Source organism: Megalobrama amblycephala, linkage group LG16, assembly GCF_018812025.1.
Source record: "Megalobrama amblycephala isolate DHTTF-2021 linkage group LG16, ASM1881202v1, whole genome shotgun sequence".
Classification (NCBI taxonomy): domain Eukaryota; kingdom Metazoa; phylum Chordata; class Actinopteri; order Cypriniformes; family Xenocyprididae; genus Megalobrama; species Megalobrama amblycephala.
Window position 1 is genome coordinate 5,284,553 of NC_063059.1, and position 18,170 is coordinate 5,302,722.

General features: G+C 37.5%; 1 protein-coding gene across 2 annotated transcripts in view; it reads right to left on the bottom strand.

Moving 5' to 3' along the window:
- Window positions 1-18,170, bottom strand: part of b3glcta (beta 3-glucosyltransferase a) — a 112,989-nt gene that overhangs the window by 59,013 nt on the left and 35,806 nt on the right. For both annotated transcript variants that reach the window (XM_048161837.1, XM_048161838.1), the window contains exon 3: window positions 6,149-6,188. In XM_048161837.1, coding sequence (XP_048017794.1) covers window positions 6,149-6,188 — 40 coding nt within the window. The remainder of the gene's footprint in view (window positions 1-6,148; window positions 6,189-18,170) is intronic.

Here is an 18,170-nt window from a genome sequence, read left to right on the forward strand (position 1 = left end):
ACACTTAAACGTTTTGTCTATCAAGATAATCTTTACAAGTTAACACAACATTTATAGATTTTGAAGCCTAAATAAAGTCGTCAGATATAAAAGGCTAACAGTAGGCTATAAACGGACTACAGCACACCATGGTCGCGGATCAACATTGTCACCACCAAGCATCCTCAAACTTTATTTAGAAAACAACTTTATTTATAAACATGCTCGCTGATTATGATCGGCGCTGTTATTAATACTTATCCACTTTTTCATGAGAAATGCTGTCCAAATGTCCCGTTTTTAATGATGACGTCTAAAGTCCCTGCCAAAGGAAGTAGTCCCTTTTAGCAATTTGTTAGCAACCGCCGATTTTAAGACACAGTAAAAGTTTTAAAAAAAAAATCACAAGTGGGTTATAACTGGTGTGTTTTATGTCATAGATCAAAACGTGAAAGTATTTAGAGGCTTTGTTAACCACAGACCTTATTTCAGGCGATTTAGCAAAAACCCATTCAAAAAACCCATAGACTTTACGGCGTTGGAACCGGAAGTCCTAAAATGCTAACTCACTTCCGGGTTTTGCCTACAAAAATGCGTCATCCCTGAGGCACTCTATTGTTTATGTCTATCGTGTTTGCCGTTAGCCGTTCTACCCGTTTCTGAGATTAAACTCCATTGTCTTACTTGTACCTGATGCTTCCGTGTTCCTTGGAGCAAGCTGTGACAAACCTATATTCCTCATATATTTTAATAATATTATATAATATTCATATTTGCATTAATAATAGAATTACAAAAGTATACTGGTAAGCAGATCACTTCTTAATTTGCCATTTTTTACCTGTGAATTTCTGTTTAATTACTCAGCACATAGGTCAATATAATACGCACAGTTTTTAACTCACCAATGGAAAGGTCAATGACACAACTATTTAAAAGAAAAAAAAAAAGAGAGAGTGTTAGATGGAGCGAAGCAAGCAGGGAGCATTAGACACTTTTTGGCAGAACAGGAAAAAGAATAACACTCATTATGATTCTCAGCAAGGGTTGGACATCACAAAACCTCCTGGACTCCAACACCTGAACTTAGGCAAGGGAGCTCGAGCTGGTTTAATCATGCTCATTATAAAGCTGCAGTCCCTGTCCCTGTGTGCATCTCACCCGAAAACTAATGAGCATTGAAGGCAGTTTTAAACCTCCTACTTTGCATCAATAATTCAAGGCCTAGAGGCAGCTCCACTTTAAAAGATTCCAAATCCAAGAGCCTCATTATCAGGTCTTAAACTGTGCGCCGCTCCAAGGAAGTGGATTGAGTAAACATGATCTCCGCCACTTTTAAAAAAGGCAGAGTTGCACTTTAATTACTCAGAAAGCAGTTTTGCATATCTAGGCGACAAGCCGTTCAGAAGAGGCAACACTGTGAGCTTTTCCAAGCAGATCCAAGAAAAGAATGCGGGTCACATGAGTTCAGAGAGATGTAAGAAAAAAATGTGGGATGAGGAGGAAGAGAGATATGAAGTGGATGAGCTTCTTTTTATGTCTCATGATGTCACAGGAATGATCGAATCTGTGGCACTCATCTGTCAGTTGATAGTTAGTTAGTTAGTTATAGAGAGGGAAAGGGGTAGTTGAGAGCAGGGGTGTCAAACTCAGTTCCTGGAGGCCACAGAGTTTAGCTTCAACCCTAATTAAACCCACCTAATCAAGTCCTTCAGGATTATTTGAAAAATACAGGTATGCGTTTTGTTATACAGACAGGCTCAGGTGACAAAATGATGCACTTTGCTAGATTAAAGTGGTGCCATAGCTCACACACTGACACATCTTAGCCCAAAATCCCCATATATCTTAGCATACCTATCATTAAACTGAACTACAGAGTTTGAGCCATACTCTGCATGGCTTCTGACAGCATAATATTGGTCATAACCAATGCAGAAATTGCAAAGACTCCTAATAACTTGGCATATGCCCAAGGAATAAACCTGACAACGCTGCAGTATGAACAATGACTCAGGTCTTAATCATATTTATAGACTTAATTACATTACAAATCAGACATGCCAAAACAAACACAGCACATCTAAGGTGTTGTGTAATGAAACCTAAGTGCCATCAGAACTGGATAAAGCAGAAGTTAAGCTGGGTTAATTCAGCATTACAGTTTGGCTTGTATCTACATAAGCTATTTGTCATGTGATTGATCCTTTAGGAGATGGTCCAGAGTGGAGTTCTCTAAAGATATCTATTTACAACGTTGATCATTGTAGCCAATCACAGACATATCCAATGAACGCGTCAACACAATGGCCAATCAGGGGTATTTACGAATCCACTCAACAGCGGTAAAAGCATCACGTTTTTAAAATTTCAGTACCGATTGTTCAGTACTTTTGACAACTCTAGAGAAGAATATCAAAAAATTAGTCGCTGATACTAAGAGCCAAGTGAGTCCCTTTTTTTTTTTTTTTTTAGGCAAAACAAGCCTTTGTAAATCTTTTAGGCATTTCATTCTAGACTTGGGAAGTCCTTTTTTAGGTAAATAAGCCTTTGTAAATCTTTTAGGCATTTCATTCTAGACTTGAGATGTGTTTTTCAACCCATAATTTATTAAAATGATAAAAAAAAGTCATCATTTACCATGTTGATCAAAGGAGATCTTAGACAGAATGTCCAAACAGTGTTGGTTTTAAATGTTTAAAGACAAGGCAAGAAAGGAGAGAACACTATTTAATTGCTATCTTCTGTTGCTTTTTATCCTTTTTCAATCTGTATATATCATGTGAATTTGGAGCAAGAGTGTGAATCTCTATTTTCAATGTATGGAAACATGGCCATTCTGAAAAACATCTTTTGAGTTCTATCCACCTGTTTCCGCGGGGCGCTACTATAAAAAAGAACGTGGGTACAACTTCCGGTGAGGCGGCGGAAGTAGCATACCAATGGTATTTTGTGTTCTAATTAGCGAAGACGCTAAGTGTTTTTTGGATCATTGTTTACTTTGTAAAGTTGCAAATCTTTATGAGAGATGTCGTTACGGCGCTCAGGGACAACATTTCAGTTTAGTACATTTATTAGTTAATAATATCACAATACAATAAACAATTTTCGTGCCCTTAATAGCCCTTTACTGACCTTCCACAAAAGTGCTGCTGCATGACTACAAGAGCATCCTAACTCTGCAATACATGAACAACCCGCTGTCTGTTCTTCACCTGTCACTGATGCTAGCACCAAAGGCTTATGATGTGATATTTTACTTCTAATGTGTCGTGCGTGCCAGAGCCAGTCGCGTTTCCACAGTCATATATGCGATGCTAAAGGCTTCTTATGTTAACCATTGCGATAATAATTACACACGTTTATGGAAAATATCAAAGCCTACTTGAGGAACGTAGACAATTCTTACATGATTATAATCGTGTATTTATTAGTTAATGTTTTATGCATCACTTCCCTGTGCCTATTGATTCCTGACAAATGCATACAGATTCACACACTCCGGTTAACTTGTTTAACTCATAAATCCTGTTGTCTTCTCATGAGCTCCCTCTGTTGCTCTGGCTGAAATCAGGATAGATAGACGGAGAGATCGCACAAACGTCCTCGAATCGCAATCATCGCATAATTTAGAGGAAAATCAATAGAAATGCCCAGAAAAGTGATGTAACCATAGGGTATGTTATCAATATATTTCTAAATGTTTAAGCCTTTGAATTTAAAAGCCTTGGTGGAGTTGTTTTGTGCATTCTTGTGATCGTAAATAAATGGAAGCAGGCAAGTAACATTTTTTTATTGTAAAACGTTCAAATATTGATGCTGGAATCTTAAATCTTTAAGTAAAAAACAAATGTTCACAAGTTTGGATCATTAAATCTTGAATGACTGTCAACAGTTGAATGAATGAGTGTCACGTTCAGCTTGTTTACTTCGAACCGGAAGACACTCCCACTTTTGACGCAAGGCCTCATGGGGCGTAGGAAACTTGTGGATAAAAGAAATAACATCATACAGAGTTTGGATAAAGCAATGTGCATAAATAAATAATGACAAAATATAATTCACTATTTTGTATATCTAACTATTCCTTTAAAATTTATAATTATCAGTTATAGTGCTCTCATTAATAAAATGAAGTCACCCACTGCTGTCATTTCGATTTATATCCTTTTCTTTTTTTCAGCCTCTCAGGAGCTGTAGTGAAACCGACATCATTAAAGCCTTATTTAAAAACCTTGACAAACTCCAATTTGAAAATGAAACTCAGAAGAACTGTTATCTCACCCTTTCTGAGGCTCTTGAAAGACTCTGATATCTTTTTAACGCACCATTTGAGATTATTTTCAATGGCACGTTTAAAAAAAAGGTTTGCACCAGAGTTTAAATTCAATCAGATAGTGGCATAAAACATTCTCAAGGACACCTCAGAACGTCACTTTTCAATTTTACAATTTGACGCGTCGCTAAGAACAGAAAAAAATAAATGCTTTTATCCCTTTCCGAATGTTCAAATCACCCATTTTTTACCTAACCACTCCATCCAAATCTACTTCACACTTCATTACATTAAAAAAAGGCTCATGACTTTCTAAAAGATAAGAAAGGGCCGATGTCAAGTCACCACCATGGCAACCGTAACTGTGTTAAGTGACTGTTATGCACAGAGATGAAGAGGCATCGGGTACTACAGTTCTGGAGTGGTGGATGAGGGAAGCATCCTCGGTTTGCTTTGATGGCAATCGAGTTCATGCGGGCCTTCAAACCGTTCTCAAAAACAATATCTGAGATTAATCACACTCAAATATTCCATGTGAGCTTATTCTTGGAGGAATGGTACATTTCAGACTACTTCTAACTTCTCAACATTCCCATATGAGGTCGACTTTGGTCTGAAGTACAGTATTTATAGCTGCGCAGACAATATCCAGAAATAATTTAGAGATTATGCTAGTGCGCTTGACTTTTCCCTATCTGTAGAGTGCATTACAAGAGAAAACAAAGCTCAAAAGAATGCCTCTCTGACATATACGCCTAAAGCGCTTCAGTCAATCAACCACTTCTGGGAGACTAAGGAAGAGAACTTCAAAACCACAAAGGTTATTGTTCTGCGTCATACGCTTGGTGCAAAAAGAGGCTCTGAGAATATTCTTAATCATACCATGGGCTGAAGCATATGAAGTACCTTTTTGAAAGTGAGAGTTCTGTGAAATTATATAACCATCTTTGCACTTCAGGCTTCCTTCAACTGTTTGATGTATGAAAGTCATTACATTTCGACAGACTCCACATCCACTTCATGCAGTTGATTAATGGTTGTACTTGCCTACTTTTGAGTCAGGCAAAGAATAATTTCAAACAGACAATGTTTAACTCTATTCTGCTTTTTATAAAGGCTAATTTCATGCCTGTACATAATTGAAACCATAGTCTATGCTCAAACTGTTGATCTACCTTCATCTTTTAACATATCCTGATCATTTCTCTCTTCCTCTGCCTCATCCACCGAGATTTCCTTTGTTACGCAGCAACAGCCAATCGTAATTGACCTTTACACCTTTAGAGTAATTTGTATGCTGAGTGCTCTAGCACAGACCTGTTAAAGACAAAAGAAAAGTAAAACACGAGAATCAATTTAGCTGTAATGGTTACTGGAATAAAGAGGTCAAATAATGACGTTCTTTTCATCCGAAACACTTTACACCTTCTGTTCGGATGTTTTATTGTAGCAATTGCAAGAGGACCGAAATTACGAGCATCGTAATAAACCCCTACGATCGGTTCATTCCACCGCGTCATGCCGGATTACTCTCATTTGCTTCACTACACTGAAATATCAAACACACATACAGCACACAGCAAACGATGACCCAAACCAATTAGCCGTGCCCTAAAATCTAATCTGCTGCACGGAGAGCCGCGGCAACTAAAGCCATCTAAAATAAACCTTCTCATTTTCTGTTTAGATGAGGCATCAGTGATATTTACAGTTGGTCTGAAGAAACACAAAATGAAATATGATAAGAACATAGGGTTACCTGACTGAAAAAGGTACTAAAATACAACTAGAAGTCTCTGACAGGAATTACTTTCATGGGATTTTGAAAGCTCCTCACAATCCTGTTGACATTTGCAGGATGTGAAATGAAACAGAAGCTGCTTGGATACTCACCGAGTTGACTCTCAGAGTGAGGTTTTTCAGCGTCATGGATCTGAGAAGAAAAGTTGAGAGAAAGACAACATTAGAGGCATGGAAGGAGTGTTTACAAAAGGAACAGGAAGGAAATAAAAGTCCAACCTGGAGGCACTCGATACATCATTCATTTCAACATGAAACTCCAGCACTTTCAAAGGGTTAGTTCACCCAAAAATGAAAATTCTGTCATTAATTACTCATCCTCATGTCATTTCACACCCGTAAGACCTTCGTTCATCTTGGAATACTGATTAATATATTTTTGATAAAATCCGATGGTTCAGTGAGGCCTGCATCGCCAGCAAGACAATTAACACTTTCAATGCCCAGAAAGCTACTAAAGACATATTTAAAACAGTTCATGTGACTACAGTGGTTCACTCTTAATGTTATGAAGCGACGAGAATACTTTTTGTGTGCTAAAAAACAAAAAACAAAATAATGACTTTATTCAACAATATTTAGTGATGGGCGATTTCAAAACACTGCTTCATGAAGCTTCGAAGCTTTACGAATCTTTTGTTTCAAATCAGTAGTTCAGAGCGTGTATCAAACTGCATTTCAGTAAACAAGACTTCCTTACATCATAAGTGTTTTGACATTTCAATGGTTCACCGCTTGGGGGAATGACTTTGGCAGTTTGATACACACTCCGAACGACTGATTCGAAACAAAAGATTCGTAAAGCTTCAAAGCATTGTTTTGAAATTGTCCCTCACTAGATATTGTGGAATAAAGTCACTATTTTGTTATTTTTGGCGCACAAAAAGTATTCTCGTCGCTTTATAATATTAAGGTTAAACCACTGTAGTCACATGAACCGTTTTAAATGTTTTTAGTAGCTTTCTGTGCATTGAAAAAGGGAGTGTTATTGCTGTCAATGCAGGCCTCACTGAGCCATCGGATTTTATCAAAAATATCTTAATTTATGTTTTGAAGATGAACGAAGGTCTTACAGGTATGGAACAACATGAGGGTGAGTAAATAATGACAGAATTTTCATTTTGGGGTGAACTAATCCTTTAAACATGTCAATAAGTAAAACCTAAACACTAAGTGAGAGAGAGATATGAGTCACAACCTTTCCTAAGACTTAAAAAAAAAAAAAAAAAACACAAACTAATGGTTATTCTAAGTAATGCCGTCATCAAGTTCTCCTGGGAAGACCTTACATTACAACACAATGCACATTCAAGTGATTTTAATCAGGAAATAGGGCAAATTTAATAGTTAGGGCAATACTGTAATTGCTCAGTCAATTATTCTTCTTCGAAATGAATTGCATTTTTGAGGGCCTAAACATGCTCAAAAACTCATGAAACTTTGCACACGCATCAGAAGATTTACAACAGATATGGGTTTCTGAATTAGGTGTGGCAAAATGGCTCGATAGCGCCACCTACAAAATTTCAATTAAACGCCTTTCACACTACGTTTCATGTACAGGTATGAAAGTCGGTAGACACATGCAATAGCCCAATACCTACAAAAAAGTCCCTCTGTGCAAAATGTGAAAACCCAACAGGAAGTGAGATATTTAGAATTTTCTCTGCAAAATATTTGCTTTTTTTTGCCATTTCCATATGTTGTACTTTGACAAACTCCTCCTAGAGCTTTAATCAGGAAAAAAAGTCATATTTGGTCAGTATAATCTAAAGGCCTTGGCGACGTTAAATTGTGAAGATCTTGAGTTTTCGCTGAAGGGTGTGTCCGTGGCGGCTTGACAAAGTTCGATGTTTCACCATGAAACAGGAAGTTGTTGTAACTCAGGCATACAGTGTCTGATCTGCCCAAACTTCACATGTTTGATAATAGTCCTGGCCTGAAGACATCTACATGACAATATTAAGTTACAGTCATAGCACCACCTGCTGATAACAGGAAATGTCATGTTTTACACTGTGATTAACTCCTCGTAGAGATTTAACCAGTTCAAAATCATATTTAGTCAGTCTAATGTTAAGGCCTTAGTGAAGTTAAATTGCGTAGATCTTGAGTTTTCACTGAAGGGCATGTCTGTGGCGGCCTGACAAAGTCTGATGGAAGTTGTTGTATCTCAGGCATACAATGTTCGTTCTGCTTCAAACTTCACATGTTTGATAATAGTCCTGGCCTGAAGGCATCTAGTTGACAAAATTCAGTAATAGTCAAAGCTCCACCTGCTGGAAGCAAGAACTGTGGTGCATCAAAATAACTTTGCCATATTTCTCCTCTATTTATCGGCTTAAATGAATTTTGCCCACTGTTCAGTTTTCCTAAGACCACCAGGTGGCAGTAAGCCCGGGTGCGAGGGCCCTTTCATCACTGCTTGCAGCTTTAATTATATTTATATTTTCTGTTGTTTCTGTTTATAATTCTGATTATGTAATACAAACTACCACCAACCACAGATTAAAGAATATCTCAAGTTTCCCCAATGGTAATTACAACATTGTGGTTTCGTTCATGTATGCTAATCTCCTCAATACGATCATTTCGACATGAAGCCAGAATAAGCCTCCCTGTATGCATAAATTTGCCGTTCAATTAAATTTCTAAAAGAACAACAAAATGTGGAGAGGATCCGCTGGGTTATTTGAACTAATAAGTCATGATTCACCATGTCATTAGTTCCCTGCAAATTGTGTGGTTTCAGTGCCTGGAGCTGATGCTGTTCTAACCCTGAGCGCTCAGCTCAATTAGGGAATTAGGAAGCTCATTCTGCCACTAGAGCTGTCAGCGCTACCAGCCGACTGTGGAGGAAAGAGCGAATCGATCACACTTCCTGTTGCAAACTTTGAACAAGCCCTCCCCGCTCAAACCAAATCTCACGTCCTTAGGGACACGAGGAGAGAAGCGATCAAATTCGAGCAATGTTCGATGCTCTCCCTAGTCATGCTGTGGTATATTAGAGGATAACGAGGAAAAAAGGAGATGGCTTTTGATTTATTGCTACCACTCTGCTAACAATTACTCTAGTCCTGAGCTCCAAGCAGCACTTGGAGAGCACAGTTTAAACAAGTCATATATCTTTACACAAGGCAGAGCGTGGCACATCATTACAGTGAGAGGGAGAGGCTGAATCATCATGGCATGGATCCGTATCATGGCACGGTTAGAGGTTCAATCCACGGCAACCCGAAGAGAAGAAAACATTGATTCTGAAACCCCTAAGGACCAGGGAACTCGAAGACAGGGACTCGCTGAGACGGAAGAGCCGCCTCCAGTTGTATCATTGCACCTGAACCAAATATACAATGGAAGTGTGCAGCTAAAAAAATGCTGCGGTTACTGAGATCTGGTGACAGTCCATTCTCATATATATATATGAATATCTATTCATCAACAATGCATCACGGTTTTGGCAAAAATATTAAAACAGCACTGTTTTCAGCATTGATAATAGGCATGGGCCAAAACTGAATCTGAAAATCCAGGATGCATTCCAGTTTGCTGGTGAAATTTAAACATTTAAATGAAAATAAACTGTAATAACTTGTTTTCATGACAGATTTATTCAAACCTACATTAAATAATGAGACATTGCTAACAGATTAAGTAAATTTTAATGAATATGTAATACAGTGCATATATTTAACAAAATGCTTTTGTGTAGAGTTATTTTTTCTAGTTTTATGGACACTGAATAACTTTCAGTAATCTTTTAGTAAATCAGTTGAAACACTGATTGAGCGATTACATGGAAACAGGAGTTATTTTAGTAAGTTGTAATGTATCTTTAAACATACCTTCTGGTGTTCACTCATGTTTATTTCATGCTGTAACTAGTAGTAGAGAGGTCAGCGCTGCAGCTTAAACTGAGGCGGCTACATTTATCTGCTATGTCATATTAAATAGTGCCAAAATGACATATTATTGTCTGAATTTCATAATTGAAAATTGACAGAATTTTAAAGGTGAGATTTTGCTTCATGTTAAAAGTATCAAAGTTTTGTTCATGCATCAACAGAAAACAGCACAGACTAAAAGATTTTAGATTTAAGAAGTTAAATTATGACTAAACAAAATTATAGAGATGCCTTTGAGGATCACAAGACTTTTGCAGTGTCAAGTTGTGGAAAAGTTGTGGAGTTTTTGCATTGCCATAATGATTCTCTCTTTAAGAAACTTTGGATGAAATTTATTTTTAACGAAAGTTCCAGTAAGATTATGTCAGTAAGAAAATGTTTGTTTGTTCGCTTCATTCAGCGCATTTGTTTTTAAACAAGACAAAGTTCGACGCAAGCTTTTCAGCTAACCCTAACCCTAACCGAAAATAAAAGATGATGCAGTGGCGACTATATTGGATATGACAGCAATGTTGCAACACACAATTGTGAGTACAATACCATGTGTCACTATTGGTTTGTCTGATACAGATCATTTGATATTTACTGGGTATTTATACTGTAGAATCATTGTCAAACTGTGAATAGTTGTGATGGAAGAAAGCACGTAGAGAATGCTGCTTTTGTTATTGTTTTGATCTAAACCATTCATTGTAATCCTGAATAAAAGCTTCAGTGAGCAACATCTTTGTCATCAGTAAGACATTACAACACGTTTCATTTTATTTAAAACACGACACTGCAAATGACTGTATAAGTTTTTCACTTTATCAAAAAGGATGAACTATGAATATACTATAAGAATGACAATGCGACAAACAATGGCACGTTCATTCATAATTAAATTTACACTAAACACTGTAAGTTATCCTTTGCAGGTTTCCAGACTGCAACTAAAACATATGCGACCATTTTTTGAGAATGAAAATTTGATGTGGTAGCATTTGTGCGAATGCACGGTCATGCACTCAGTTAAATTCGTGCGTGCGCAACAGAATGGCATTGTATCAGCAGCTGCTGCAGTCCGTAACTTTTTTGTGTTCAAAATGAACAAAATTTATATAATGAACGAGTACATCATGAATCCATTTTCCAAACCACGTTTTTGTCTTATCCTGAATCACTATGGTACGCCTATAATAAGTGTTTATATTCAGACAATTTTTGACCGGTCGACTCGCCAACCCGTCGATTGCAATTGATTGGTAGATCTTTATCACTGTTCCAGTAGCTCCTGAAAATAACAGAAATATGAGTACAAAAATACATTACATTCCTCTAGTGTCTGTACTGTATTTTTTTTGTATTTATTTTTCTGTTATTTTCAGGAGCTACTGGGTCAGTGATGAAGGTTAATAGCACACATCATGACTGAGTCTGTAAATGGCCGTTAACAAGAGGCCAGAGATGCTGAAGACGGACGCAAAAAGAAGAAGAAAATTCTGTAGCAGGCAGAGCAGCTCACTGTTCACGATGATCGAAATTTAGGAAGAAAATATAGATATTGAATTTGGGGTGAGGGGTTATATGAACTCTGAAAAGAACTCTGAAAGTTTTGATGGCAGTGGCATTTTATTTTCGTCTTACCTCCGAATAAAGTAGCTATTTATAAGCGCAGTGCTGCTTTGTTTACAGCGGTAACCAAGGAAACGCTGTATCACTGCTCTTCCATAAGCACCACCTGCTGTGCAAATCTAGGGTATGCAGATTAAGACAACTATATTCATCAGCATGCATGGATTAATCCCATGTTGTAGCAAAAAAAAGAACAAGAAAAAGGTGCGACCAAATCATGTGCTGGAGCAACCAACTGAGAAAGTAGGTAGCACCAGTGCAACCAGTGGAAATGTTAGTCTGGAGCCCTGCTTTGTCATTTATAACTGTGGTAACTTCCAGTACTTTAACTTTAGTTGCCACAACCAAGACTTATAAAGCATATGTAATAAGCATAAATGTTTCACATTGTCAAATGTTTCAACTATGTAAGTTTTCAAGATATAATGGCGGGCCATTAAAAATTATTTTAATATGCAAAACTGTTGGCCAATCATAGCAGTGGCCGTTTACTTCCAAGTCTTGAATGTGGCACGCCTATCAGAACAGTGTTTCAAAGAGAGAAGTCAAAAAGAGGATAGAAAATAGGCTATTACATCTAAATTAGGATGGTTTTTGATGTAAAAATCTTGATAACATTATAAGTGGACCTCAGAGAACATTATAAAATAAAAAATGCAGTTCATGACCTATATTAAATAAGTGGGTTCTGGCCAGAAAAATTGCTTTCTTTCTCACAAAATTACATATTTTTAAAATCAACTAGTCAGTGGGCTGTCTGAATGACTAGTTCATCAGAAAGCCCCATATAATTAGGCTGGCTTATTCATTATAGGCTTTTATTAATTATAAGTCCTCAAAAAAAAAAAAAAAAAAAAAAAAAAAGACCTAGAGACCATGCATAATAATAAGAACTCTGTTCACACCAGGCGACTTGAAATCCGACAGTATTGTCTTGAAATGTACTGTTGGTTGGTGAATTTGTACCAAAAAAAACTAAAGTGCTGCTTTGATGGCTGTAGAGGTGGTGGTTTAATGGGTATGAATTTAGTCATGCGACTCCTTTGAGAGGGTTAACTGACTGTAAGCATGCTAAAAGCCTTTATGAGAGGTTGTGTGTCTATATTCAACCCCCGTAGAGAACCACCACTAAAAAAAATAACCCATCCCAATTTCCTCTTTTTGTATATTCATTTAAAATGAAAGTATGTCATGAGGCATGTCACCTCTGATCAAACTGTGCACATCTTCTGCTCCCCACCACAGTCATAGATCACCATATATTGTGCCACACAGCTCCTATATCCACACAGAAAGTTCTGATTTACACGCATGCTTTCCATTTTCATCATATAACCAACAGGGGACTAATCTGTTTGAAGAAAGTGGATAACAGGATCCCAGGCAAAACGTCTGCACGGTTAGTCAGATTTTTGATCTGATTTCAATGAGAGGAAAATTTATGCATGGGCAGAAAGGACCACATCAGAACTGATTTAAATCAGTGCCAGGGGTGGGTAGAAGGCACTGACTTAATTAGGCTCTGTGGTTTATCATCAAGCTCAAGGGTTTCTCCTCGTCATATACTTTCTGAAGCAGACTAAACAGGAGAAAATGGGCCATTGCAACAGTTGTCGTCTTGATGACAGTTTAAATACAATCGAGTATAGGAGGAGGTTGTATCATGCTACTTGTGGATTCTACACAACCCTGACCTTGAACACATTAAAATTACACTACAGTCATGCTCTTCCACTTCTGTCTCTAAAACCCCAAAACAGCAGTTTGCAGAGAGTGTGTTTTTGTGAGGTATTCTATTCCAAGTCTACTTCAGGGCTGGAAAATTATAACGTTCACATTCCCACTTTATCATCTACCAGCAATCTCTCTATTTTTTTACACTCACATATCTAAATGGGGACTTTTAATTGTCTAATAATTATTTATAAATGCATTTAATTTATTATCAGCCAATTTCAAATTTAAAGATGTCTTCTTTTGGGGATAGGCTTCAGTTATAATTAGTTATGAAAAGTGCTGTTCCTTCCCAGTGTTGTAAGCTAGAAGAACCTCAGATACTTTGATCTCCTGAGATACAGACAATACAGACACATACTGGGAAATTCTCTACACCCCACAGAGTGAAGATGCGGGAAAGCTTCTTTCCCTCCTGTCCTTTCTTCACATTTGTCCCACTTCTCTTCCCTTCACTCAGTATTATTACATTAAAAATATAATGTTCTATGTCAATTCAAGTGAATTAACATTCATGTTCGGTATCATTTGAAATGCGACTGGTACAATGGTCTCATGTCCAGAGAAATGGACTACAAGTTAGAGAGTTCAGAGATATTTTGCTTACTGTTCTCATGCAGGGTCTTTAATGCATATTAAAGACAAAAAGGTAAAAACTACCCAACTGATAAAAATTCCAACTGATAGTTCATGCCTCTATTTGAAGGATGTTTTGTCTTGGTCTGGGTATTTAAAAAATGTTGCAAAAAGGCTCAAGGCGATTCTGTAACCAGATCAGCCCGTAATGCTTAGTGTCTTACACTCAGCATTATGTAGCTTTCAGATGTCAGGAAAGCATCGTTTACTCTTTATTTCTGAGCATTTTATGTTTTGTATTGACTGCCTTCAAATTTATTTTGTAATTGGCATTATACATTTCCCTAACTAATAATAAATTGTTACATTTGATTTTATTCTGACCTACACTGAAATTATTGACTCCAGTAGATTACGTTGTCTATGTCTCCGCAAATCTGCGTCCATGGTTAAGTACATACTAGACCTCAGATTAGATGAAGCATGGATCACATCAGGTAGGATTGTAGATTTCTGACTAACTGCTTGACTTTAGTTAAGTTGTTAAGCAGTTGCATTCACTATTGCATTCACTATATCACTATTACAAAAATACTATTAAACTAATAGCAAGCATGGAGCAGGTACTAGCAATAACCTCGGGTTATTGTCTCAGCTTTATTCAAGTTGTTGTATAGTTAAATTATTAACTATAGGGGGCCAGACAATGCTATTGAGGTGCTAGCAAGCATGAGCCGGCATTACTTCATTCCATAACCTCTGATTATTATTTGAGTTGCTATATAGGCAACTCTAGGGGACTAAATGGAAATACTATTTAAATAATGGCAAGCATGGGTGGCTCATTAAATAGTTATAAAATCTTTAAATATAAAATGTTAAAAATATTTTTTGTTAACTGAAATGAAGCTGAAGTAATATAATATTAGATGAACAAGTAAAAAAACCCTGAAATTTAAAGTTAAATTAAAGCTAATATAAAATGTAAAAATGACAAAAGCACATAAGTACTAAAACAACTAAAATTAAAATTAAAACTGAAAATCTATTATATTTATATACTAATCTACTCTATTAGTATGTACATACTACAATAACAATTCCCTCCCCAATAAAACCCAACCATTCTAAAAACTACAAATTCCTGAATAACATTGCATTTCAATAATTAAATTATTTTTTTAATTAAAAAACAACAACACATTTTTTTTTTATTTTTTTTTACCAATAAGGATGTCCCTAAAAAGAACCCTAAAGCCCAAAGTATAGTACACTTTTTACGCATATGTGAGAGTCAGCATAGAGTGCGTGACGTGAACTTCGTCATCAGAAGAGTATGCTCATACTGCATGTGCACTGCCGGATTGTTGTAACCGTGCATACTTGTACACACGCAGGTCACACATGCGCATTTAATTTTTTTTGCAGTAATTAGTTTATCCACAAGGTGACAACCGTGCACGGGGGGTGTCGATTCACAAGGTAGTCAAAGAAAAACTGCATAAACGGAAAAAAACGGAACGCATGCAAGCTACAGTGACAATGGAGGCCTACTTAGACGAGAGATTGTGCGAAGAGGTTATGCTGGGCACACACAAGATAATCAGGCTGATTTTGGGCTGATTTCTCCCCTTCTGACAATCCTAGGTAATGTCCCTATTATCTTGATGGTGCTACAGATTATCTTATCAGGTTTTCCTGTGGTGTAAGGTGTGTTAAGGATGACTGAATCTGTTCAGAAGAACGTCGGAGCCGCCCCGATCGAGAATCAACATGTTGAATATTTACAATCAGAAATCCTGATATGAGGGGGGGAACCCCGAGGACAAACGTGCACACGCTCTAGAGATTATCATGTGAAACGAAACAATATCCAATCAGAGAGCGAGCTGACAGAGGACGGAAGTATAACAAACACAGTCAGGTTAAGCACAAAGTAAAGACCAATGTACCGCCGTCTCAATGACTTCACCCAAACTCTTTTCTTTTTTTACGTGAATCTTCTGTCAGAATTATTCCAAACACCATCAAGCAGCAATTTCTTCCTGCCTATCGCCCGTCATGTTTATTCTGAAGTCTCGAGAGATTTTGCAAGATTTCCCTTGTTCATAGACGGGACTCTGGTTGAAAATCTGCTTGCGTGTGGTGTGCTGTCTTTGTCACATCATGGCATAGCACACACTAGAGGAGCAAAACAGTTAAATATAGGATTTTGTCCTCATGTTTGTGGTCTCTCACATTTTGAAAATCTTTTAAGAGTTTAAAAATCTTATAGTGTGAATCCAGCATTAGAGAAAGTACCCTCATTTGTACAACTCTAGCATGAAATAATACAAATATATTTACATGGGTTGTAACTCGTGGCGAGAGGTTGCACAAAACTGTGCAACACCTGTATATGCGTTCAAATGAAGTATACTTTCCAAAGCTGTGCGTTCAACTGTGCGCATACACTAGCGTAAGAGTAAAAAACTAAGTATACCCAGGGCTTAAGGAAGGTTTGTTCTTTGGAGCACACCTCCAAACACAAAAGGCTGCGAAATTATCGTCAACAGACAAAAATGAAAAAGAATGAAGGACAATCCAAGAAGAACTCAACCCACCAACATGTGTACACAGGGGATAACAGAGACAAAAACAATGCACCCATAAGAGAATGGCTGCATGTGGGCAGTGCTAAGAATATCAAATAAAAAGCACAAGACACATGTGGGACTCATAAAATCTTTTTTCTTGCTTCACAAGGTCATACGAGAATATAATAAATTCTACACACTGTGGTATCTCAGGGCTGCCAGAGCCCCTTTTGCCACTAGTACAACTGTCAAAGAACCAATTACTATTCAATGGCCAGTCGCAGAGAGAGAATTAACTTCCCATCCTGTCCCATATATATCCTGTGGTTTAAGGAATTGTTGTCGCAAAGCTCATTGGAGGAGTCAGTTTGCCCCTGATCTGAGGAACGAGTCTAATGATAATCCCTCATGATAGCCGTTTCTCATCCTCCTGCAGGAAACCATGTAAGCCCAGAAAAGTGCTGTTCCTTCACCATTCCTAATGCTACCAAGTACATCAAAAACTCTCTTCTGCAGGATTTTGTGAGATCATCAGAAAGGACAGTTCGGCACAGATGGCGAAGCCTAGAACTGCCAGTCCAAGCATGCCGAGATTGCAAGCAGCAGCAAGTAGCTTGAGTGACATTTGCCAGGTGGCTCTCAATATCCTTCAGCAAAACTAGCACTGACAGGACTGAACCTGTTTGAAGAGGTAAAAAAGAATCACCAGTCGTTTCACATGGGCAAGGCTGCTTGAAATTACAGGGCCGAACTTAATTGGAGTTGGGTTTAATGTGTGTGCTCGCCTTCCAAGAGCAATTCAATCAAGGAAATCTTCGGAAACATCCTTGATTGTACCCGCCTTTCATTTTTTCTATACACAGGCCAAGGTTGGTTTGCTCTCTCAGTTTTCATGATATATGGAAGAGTATTCCAGCACACACCGTGACCCGTTGAGTCTCATTTGCCCTCTGTTCCCCGAGCCATTGAGATTCCGAGTCCAGCGCCTCTCCTCGAGCTGCATGACCAATGTGGCCGGTTATTGAGAAAAAGGTTGACAGCAAAGGTCATGCAAGATTGAAAAGCTGAAGATGAAAACTGCAGCTAGCTTATATCTTTTATGAGGTGTTGGATGTGTTGTAAATCACATGACTTGCAGGTTGTGGATTCTTCTCCATATTTCAAGCCAAACTGTAATCCCTGACCTGTATCCAAGAGCAAGGATAAGTGTACAGCCCAACAACAAAATTTGCATGCAACAACTCTCCTGCACAAACATGGTGTGCCTATCTGGCGGCCTATCTGGAATTCTCTGTATTTAAAGTGAATTTAAGTCTTTAAGGTCTCCCAAGACTTATGGGTCTTTATTGTATAGTTTACCAAAAAAATAATCTTCTTTAATTTGCAGAACACAAAAGACGTCATTCTGAAGAATGCAATAATACAACAAGAACTGTTTTTTTTTTTTTTTTTTTTACTTTCTCAAATTGTTAATGTTATAAAATTGTATATTTAAAACAGTTCATGTGACAACAGTGGTTCAACCTTAATGTTATGAAGTGACAAGAATACTTTTTGTGAATAAAAAACAAAATAGCGACTTTATTCAACAATATCTAGTGATGGGCGATTTCAAAAAACACTGCTTCATGAAGCTTTGAAGCTTTACAAATTTTTTTTCCGAATCAGTGGTTCGGAGCGTGTATCAAATTGCCAAAGTCACATGAATCA